At 44.6% G+C, this 9,112-nt stretch overlaps 1 protein-coding gene across 1 annotated transcript in view; it reads left to right on the top strand.

The window, feature by feature from the left end:
* The window catches only part of Pex11a (peroxisomal biogenesis factor 11 alpha), a 6,361-nt gene extending 716 nt beyond the window's left edge, over positions 1–5,645 (top strand). Inside the window, exons 2-3 of the mRNA XM_010621066.3 lie at positions 2,334–2,446; positions 4,987–5,645. Of these exons, the coding sequence (XP_010619368.1) occupies positions 2,334–2,446; positions 4,987–5,552 (679 nt within the window). The 3' untranslated portion in view covers positions 5,553–5,645. The remainder of the gene's footprint in view (positions 1–2,333; positions 2,447–4,986) is intronic.
* Positions 5,646–9,112: the final 3,467 nt, after the last annotated feature.

Here is a 9,112-nt window from a genome sequence, read left to right as displayed (position 1 = left end):
TGGGAACCCGCCCCTCTCCCAGCCTCTCTCGGGAAAGTTGAGTTCTCACCGCACAGTGTTCTTCCAAGAGATTTCTTTTTAGGAAGAACGTGGGGTTGGCATTTGTGGCTCCCAAAGCAAACCACTAGTTGTGCCCTCATTGAAATTCTTATGAAGAAACAGAAGTTTTATTCATCTTCCTTATCTTCCATTATTATTGCCCAATCTGAGCCGTGAAGGTACTGCGTGTGAAAGTTGTAAACTGTAAAAATAAAGTGGAAAGAAACACAACTGCTCTGAGCACATGCTGCACCCTCGAAACTATCAGAGGTTGTTGTGTCTTTAGTACTAATCCTTGCCCAAAGTGTTTTCTAACAACCATTTGGATGTTTCTTGCTCAATAATCTTAAAAAAAAAAGTTACTGTTGCTGTTCTACTTAACAGCTGTTCCTCCTGGGTATTCAAGGGCCAACACAGACACAAAGGAAGTATAGCCTCAGTAAGGAGACTTTGGGCTGCCAGCCTTGTATGAATTTTGTTCTGTTTTGCTACTATTCGTTTATTTGACCCTTACCACAACCTTAGGCTATAGACAGTGTTAAAAATCCCCATTTCACTGTTGGGGAATCTGAAACAGAGGGAAAGAAAGAGCTGAAAGATAAAAGTCCATGCATTTCATTTCAGTGGTTACTTCCTAACCATAACTACTGCCTTTCTAAAAATTCTTTAGCATTTCAAAGTAGTTATGCTATATATAAGCGTCCTTAAAATAGAAATCAAGGTTTATTGGCAGAAACCTGTAATCTCAGCCCTCACAGAGGCTGAGGCAGGAAGATAGCAACTTTGAGTCCAGCCTGGGGAATTTAGGGACTTACCTTATCTCAAAATTAAAAATAATAATAAATAAAAACCCTGTTTTTAAAGGATTGAGGATGTCACTATGTCGCTCAGTGGAAAGACCCTGGGTTCAGTCCCTAGCACTGGAAAAACAACCCTACCATTTCAGTGTACCTAGATTGCAGCCTTCAAGTTTTATCAAGGAGACTGATTAATAATCACTTAGTATATCCTTATTCAGTAAGATCCAAGATCACTATCATCATTTCCCAGCCCTCTTAATCATCTCTAACAAACTGGCATTTCAAAACAAAAAGAAAATACCTTAAGGCCCTTCTATTGTTAGATCCAATTTAAGAAAGGGAGATGCATCGTTTTTGTTTTTTTGAGACAGGGTCTTATAGCTATGTATTGAGCAGCTTGAGCCCTCTAGTCAGAAAGCACACTTTAAAATGAGGCAGAGAGCAAGGTACAGTGGCACACACTTTAATCCCAGCATCCTGGGTGACTCAGCAACTTAGCAAGACCCTGTCTCAAAATTTAAAAATTTTTTAGCTCAGTAGCTCAGTTCAAAGGACCTGAGTTCAATCCCCAGTACCACTAAATAGGGAGAGAGACAAATTGTTCTCTGTCTCTCTCTCTCTCTGTGCGGGGGATCCCACTTAGGGCGTGGGCATGCTAGGCAACCCCTGAGGCACTTCCCTAGCCCTTTTTATTTCATTCCCAAAAACAAGTTCACCACTTTGGAAAATGTGCCATGTTGTTATTGAGGGTAACATTTATATGATGCAGGATACTAGGAGCTGAGTCTACTATTATTGGACCACCAGATCCATTTGGATGTTTGTGTGATGTCAGATTTCTCATTATATTTATCAGTAAGTCATTGCTATTTGTAGGTATGACAATAACCCCTTCGCTGAAAAATACTGTATTAAACAGGATGCTGCCTGTGTCTTATAACAAATGATTTCAAAAGACATAAAATATATCTATACTAATTTGTATACTAGTATATGTCTGGTCCTTTAGTTTTAAAAAATTTAACAATATTCAAACTGTAGACTTTTCATTTGGTTTCATTTCCCTGGTTTGAGGTTGTGTCCTTTCATATAAGTAGTAGGCTATGTGGTAGAGAAGTTTATTTTAGAAATCCAAAAATTATTCTGCACTGAGAAAATAACAAATAAGAATCTTTGCAGACTTGACACAAGGGAGATTTCTTTGTGTTTTCCTACTTTGACTGCTTCTATTTTCCTACACCTTTGTCAGGCTGTGCACTGCTTTATTGCAGAATTCCCTTTCATAACCTTTGTGTTGCAGTCCCATTGCGTGTTCCACCCTTTGGCCCTCCTGTGGAATGAGTATTGCAAAATGTTGCTCTTGTAAGAGCTGCCACATGAGAAATTGTCTTGGAAACTTTGCATTCAGCAAGATATGTTTCCCTTTGCCTTGCTTCATGAATCAAGTTTTATTTGGTTTATAAATCATTTTCCTCATTTTTTTTTCCATTACAGAGCCACTCAATACACATGCATGTTGCTTAGATATTTGTTAGAGCCCAAAGCTGATAAAGACGTGCTAATGAAGCTCAAGAAACTGGAGTCTAGTGTGAGCACTGGTCGTAAATGTAAGTACCCTGTCTCTCAAGGGACAGTGGCTCCTGGTTTAGAAGCCTCAGACCCTATGATTACTATGGGCTTTCCAGGTCTTAATCTCTCATGAAATGAGTTTATTGATGAAGTTAACCAGGAAGGCTGCCTGGTGAAACTGTAGGCTCATGAGTTTCACTGTTTTGCTGCAGACTGTGTACAGACCACTGTGTGTTCACAGTTGGTACTATATCCGATCCTCTGCTTCCTCCTGACCCTGACCCATGGCTTGTGTCATTGTATGGCTTCACCTCTGTTATAAGAATCACACAATGTCTTGGCCATCCCTAGCATGAGATTCTGGCTCTTGTGAACTCACTGTTCTAAGGAAGCACAGAATAGCTCTGCCCTAGACCGTCTTCCCTTTTCCATTCTTCTCTTGAGGATTGCTAGATGAACACCTTTCCTTAGATTATTTACCAGGTAGTTTTGTGTTAAATGCAAAAGGCAAAGGAAGTATTTTGCCCTCATTTCTTTCACTTTTATAACAGATCCTCCTAGGAAATCCCAAGCATTTCATAGCAATAGCATGCCTGACTCATTGTTTAATGAGGGTCAGCTGTGGCTATAGTAGGCCAGCAGTAGGCTAAAATCAGATGAACAGCATCACATATTGACCGATTATTTTTTATCATCTGCTTCATAAAGGAACAGTTTTCATCTTTATAGGAGAAATGAAACCGTGTTTTATAAATAATGATATAAGATTTAGTACCAAACATGGTGGCTAGGGTAGAAAAGAAAGATATTTGGAGCTGTACATGGTGGCATGCACCTGTAATCCCAGCACTCTAACAGACTGAGGCAGGAGGATTGTAAGTTTGAACCCAGTGTGGGCAATTTAGCAACTTAGTGAGAACCTGTCCAAAAAACAAAAAAATGTCCAGGGATACAGCTCAGTGCAGAGGCCCTGGATTCAACTCCTAGTACTAAAAGAGAGAGAGAGAGAGAAAGGTGGATGGATAGATACATAGATTTTTGTTTGTTTGTTTGTTTTGTTTTTGTTTTTTGGTACCGGGGATTGAACTCGGGACCTTGTGCTTGTGAGGCAGGCAGCAGAACCACTAAGCTAAATCCCCGGCCCATGGATAGATAACATAGATTTGGAGAAAGTGGAGCTTGCGGTGTGGCTGGAAAGATGGAAAGAGCATTCTTTGGAGGTGCAGGGAGTTGAGACAAGGTCAGTGCAGACTGGCCTTAAGTTAGCTATGTAGCCTAGACTGGCCTTGAACTCATGATCCTCCTGCCTCAGCCTCCAGTGTGCTGGGATTGTAGGCTGTACCCTTGAAGGGTAGTTTCCTCCAGCCAAGATTTAAAACTTACAAACAAATGCTGTGATTGAAGAATTGGTGCAAAACTAAAAAACTAGTTTTGCAGAAAGAGAAAACTTGAGCTGTCAAGTAGAGGCGTGGGGAAGGTGGGATGAGCTTTCCTGGATGACTTTGAAGGCCAAGATGAGAACTTCTGCCTGAGATTCTTTAGTGGTGGAGCTCAAAGGTCCTCTAGTGGTCACTGACCTCTAAATTCCAGAGGGATCCTATCCAGGGTCATTCAGCCAGTTAGTGCCAGACCCCATCCACGTACTGTACTGGAACAATCATTATATAAACTCTTTAGTGTTGTTTTTGGTAGAACAATACCAAGTACTCTTCTGAGTAAGTGTTCTGCAAGTGACCACTTCCCAGCCCTTACTGAGTGTACAGTGTAGGCCTCTAAGGAAATGTCCTTGTGTACCTTCCGTGATGTTTAGGACTACAGCTCATTCTCCAGGCATTCAGTAAGTACTTGTTGATTGACTTATCCCTGACTCACAGAATTACACACTTCCATGAGGGCTTGCTGCTGCAGTGGTGATTAATTCCGCTAGGAGCCCATATGACAGACAGTATTGCTTGTCCTACCCACTAACCCTGTCATCTCCATTCTGTCTTCTTGAAAGTAGATAGCCAGGTGGGATTTATTTGGACCAGAGAAATAGCAAAGCGTTAATTTCCTTAAGGATAATTTTTTGTCCAGAAAATAAAGTGTAAAGAGAATATTGCCCCTGGAATTCATGTTGGGATAGTTCTTCCTTCTGAAAAATGCAGGCCATAATGACACTCAAATATCACAACCCATGTTCATGATCAACCTAACCCAGGGTGCACTGTAAATCAGTGTTGTTAAGGTGCTCACTCAACTGGAGGAGGTACCTGTCTCAGCTGGGTTTAGTAGCTTATGCCTGTAATCCCAGCACTTGGGAGGCAGAGGCAGGAGGATTGCTTCGAGGCCAGCCTAAGCTACATAATGAGTTCCGGGCCAGCCTGAACTACAAAGTGAGACCCTGTCTCAAAAAAAATTTTTCTTTTACTGTTTCATGAGCCTTCCCTTAACGTACTGCAAAGGCCTTCTTCCCTGAGCCATGCCTGAGCCTCAGGTGCCTGCCAGTTTTTAAGTGGCCAGTACTGGTCTTCGCCCTGCCTCCCAATCCCTCTGTGTGTTAACAAGACAGCATTAACAGCACGCATTCTTCCCGCAGGGTTCCGGCTAGGCAATGTGGTCCATGCTGTCCAGGCAACCGAGCAGAGCATCCATGCCACTGACCTGGTGCCCCGCTTCTGTCTGACATTAGCCAACCTGAACCGGGTGGTTTATTTCATCTGTGATACCGTCCTGTGGGTGAAGAACGTTGGTCTCGCCTCTGGCATCAACAAAGACAAGTGGCAGATGTGGGCTGCCCGCCACTACTACTACTTCCTGCTGCTGAGCCTGGCCAGGGACCTGTATGAAATCTCCCTGCAAATGGCCCAGGTGACACATGAAAGGGCAAAGGGAGGGAAATCATCATCTGGGGATCCTCTTGGGCACAGTGTGGCTGATGAGATGGAATGGCTCCAGTCCTTTCTTCTCCTATTCCGATCCCTGAAACGACATCCTCCCTTGCTCCTCGACACAGTGAAGAATTTCTGTGACATCCTGATCCCTTTGGACCAGCTGGGGATCTACAAGACCAATGCTGGCGTCATTGGGTTCGGGGGTCTTGTGTCCTCGGTTGCAGGCATCATCACTGTGGTGTATCCCCACATGAAGCTGAAGACTTGCTAGGGCAGCTGCAGGCCAAGCTCCAGGGCCCGTTTTTTTGTTTTTTGTTTTTGTTTTTTTTGAGACAGGGTCTCACTGTATAGTTGAGACTGACCTGGAACTCACTATGTAGCCCAGGCTGGTCTCGAACTCACAGTGATCCTCCTGCCTCAGCCTCCCAAGTGCTGGGATTACAGGCGTGCACCACCATGCCCGGCCTTTCCAGGGCCTGTTTTGAAGGCGATGCCTCAGTGGAGCAGACAGGCATTGGCATTAGGCTCAGCCACATGATACTGTGATAAAGTTTTTGTCCACATGAGCATTCAGCAACCTATAATGAGAGTAGTGGCAAGACCAAGAATAGAACATGAAGACCCTGACATGTTCGTAAAGTGCTACCTCTGAATATTTTCCCTTTTTCTAACATTTTCTGAGCATCTCTCTTGCATAGTAGGAGCTTAGTGTCTAAAGAGTGAATAAAAATTGAAAAATAATTTTAAAAGACCTAATCAAGCCAATAAGTGAATACTAATGTGTAGTGTGGGCTGGGCTGTGTGAATCACTGGTTTCGCATGTACCCAACACTGGGATCCCCAGTGTTGTTACCCCCTCCCCTGATGTTGGAGGAGGGTGAAGGTGAGCTGGGCTCAAGCCCCTTGTCCTGCTGGCCCTGACCATCTCTGCATGTCGTTGCTGTGTCCAGAAGTAGAATCTGAAGCGTGTCAGGCACCTCTGTTATGTATAGGTGTCTGTGATCCAGCGAGTAAGCTCAGGTCAGCAGTAGGTGGAAGGTTGCGGCAGGGCCTGCTATGTAGCCTGTGACGATAGGAAATTGACCCTGCAAAACAAACAAAGCTGTGGTCAGCACCTCCTTTCCCTGACTCCTGGACAGTGAGCCTTCGTGATGGAGCAGAAGCCCAAGAATTCAGAATCCTGGACTTCTTGCCTCTTAGCTCCCAAGTTTGGAACTCTTGTTAGGGGCTTATATTCCATCATACAAAAATTTACACCGTCTAGATTTATCCAGATTGTTTTTTATTTAAAGCCATGTAACCGTGTGGGCAACTCCACATTAGTTTTCAAGAAAATGTATGCAGTTAAAAATTTCATGAAGTGCAGGGCCAGCAATTTAGCTCAGTGGTGCCACCTGTCTCACAAACACAAGGTCCTGAGTTTGATCCCCAGTACAAAAAAAAAAAATAATTCATGAGTATTCTGTGGTGAAAGGGTCACAATTTTCTGTGATAAATCAGACTTCTGATCCCTAGGGGGATGGAGGTGGGAAAGGGCAGTCAGGGGCCAGTGAGAGGGATATGGGGATATTGAGTCAATGACAGTTACTTGTGCTCTTTGTTTCCCATCTGGGGTGTTGGGTTCTTTGTTGTCTGAGGTCCTTTTGCTTGAGGGACATGAGATGGGACATGGGTGCCGGCAGCAGAGGCTGATGTCCGCACTGAGAAAGCCATAATCTCACAATCACATTTATCCTAGAGGAAATTCTCACTGATTGTTTTCCATAAATGTGATTGACATTTTTTTTTTTTTTTTTTTTTTTGGTACTGGGGATCGAACTCAGGACCTTGCACTTAACAAAGCAGGCAGTGGCACCACTGAGCTAAATCCCCAGCCCTGAGATTCTTGAAAAAGTAGACTCAGGTCCTTGGTGCTCTGTTTTTTAAGTAATCAAGATGTGTGCATTGAAAAAGGACATTGTGGGAAGTTTGAAGAGAAAGCTGCTAGAGTGGGGTACATAACTTTTAATTCTTTTTACCTTGTTCAGATCCTCTATGTAAAAGATTAATTATGTTTAATAAATTTTTAGACAAAACTGACTTGCACATCTGTGAATGTGTTCTGGGTTTGAAGCAGAGCTCACAACCGGAGGGCTGTCCCACGGAGTCCCTGTTCAGGCTGTCATTGGTAGAGCGGGCTCTGGCTGCGCACGTGAGGGATTTAGATCTGGGGACTCTGGATTGAGGGATCTGTCTCTGAAGCTCTGTCCAGACTTCCTGAAAAGCTGCCCTCAGCAGGCCTGGCACTGGCCGGCTGGCTTCTGCATGGAGAAGTCACCTTGAGTCAAGCATGTTTTGGTGGTAGCTGTCTTGATACTTTGTCCTCTGCAAGTAGGCTGGGTGGCAGAGTTTGGGAAATGTCACATCTTGAGTTTGCGTAAACCTTAGTGGTGCCCTGGTGCCTGTCCCTGTGCCTCTTTCTCCCCAGCTAATTCTCACCCCTGAGCCTCAGCATTCACGAGGACTCCCCAAACTGAATAAGTCCTGGCTAGAGGTATGGGCCACACACTTGTGCCCTACACTGTTGCCTGAGAATTTATTCCACCACCGACATTTGAGTGCCGTGCTCAGTGTGGGGATCTACCTGTGACAAAGGCCCCTGCTGTCACATGGTGGGGAAGGGAGGTAGAACCCAATGCCCTGCAATAGCGGCTGGCAAAGGACCACCCCCACTTCCCTCGGGATCTCCCTGTGCCCTTTACCACCTCTCACCCATATTCCAGAATCCAGCTACACGGCCAAAGGACCAGCTTTGTCAGCAGAGTTCTCAGGCACAGAGCCCTCTGCTCTCTCTGGCCCACAGCTGCTGCTCCCAGGGCTGCAAAATGCCCTTTGGCCAAGGGTGCAATCCAGACAGCTACCCAGAGAATTCTCCTGGACCCTGAAATGAGGGCAGAGGCCACCTCTTTAGACACTGTGCCTGTCCCCTCTGTTGCTAATGCTGCTATCTGAAAAGCCCAGGTTGGATCTCTAGGTACTATGTGTCACGTGTTCAGTATTCCTTTTGGAAGCTCTCTGCTCAACTGTCCCCTGTGCCCTGCCTTACTGTATCACAGATCCAGACTTTATAACATCTTCATTGTCTCTCCCGATGCCAGCGCTCTTTCTCCTGTTGCCCACACCTGACATTGGCAGAGTCTGCAATACAGTACATGGCTTCTGCCAGCAGGAAGGGAAACAGGTGTTGTGCTTCTGTTCCCCATTCTAACAAAGAGACCCTTAGCAGTCTGAACACCACTGTCCTCCATCATCTTTGAAGCCAGTACCTAGAACTTGGTCTCATGCTTGAGTCCTTGCTGAGGACCAAATGATAGGTGTCGTGTGGCTGGCTGCTCTTGGTCCATTATAGAATTTTGTCGATACTGTCTCTCCTCCAGACTTAGGAGAACCAAACCTGGTTGACTGTCCCACTGTCCTTCAGTGGCGTCTTAAGCCTGGCAAAGTTCAATACATTTTCTTCAACTCGGAATTTACAGAGGTTGACATTGCTCCAAGCACTTGACCCGCCCCCCAGCACCACCTTTTTATCTTTGAGGTCAGTTCATCTCCATAGTCAAAGACTAGTACATTCAGGTGGGCTCTGTCCCCCATGCAGGTTTCAATCATCCCCTTGCTAGGAAATAGGAAAGGATGGGAGAAAGAAGTTGAAAATTGTCCCACAGGACCTTCTGGGGAAAGAGACCACATTACAGAATAGGGAACTTTAGAGCCTATGAGTTTAATGATATATATGTCATAGCTGCTCCTTCTCCTTTTCTTCTTTTTTTTTTTTTTTTTTTTTTTTTTTTTTTC

Source organism: Fukomys damarensis, unplaced genomic scaffold (assembly GCF_012274545.1).
Source record: "Fukomys damarensis isolate Sample0158 unplaced genomic scaffold, DMR_v1.0_HiC HiC_scaffold_7, whole genome shotgun sequence".
Lineage (NCBI taxonomy): Eukaryota > Metazoa > Chordata > Mammalia > Rodentia > Bathyergidae > Fukomys > Fukomys damarensis.
This window is presented reverse-complemented; position numbering and strand designations above follow the sequence as displayed.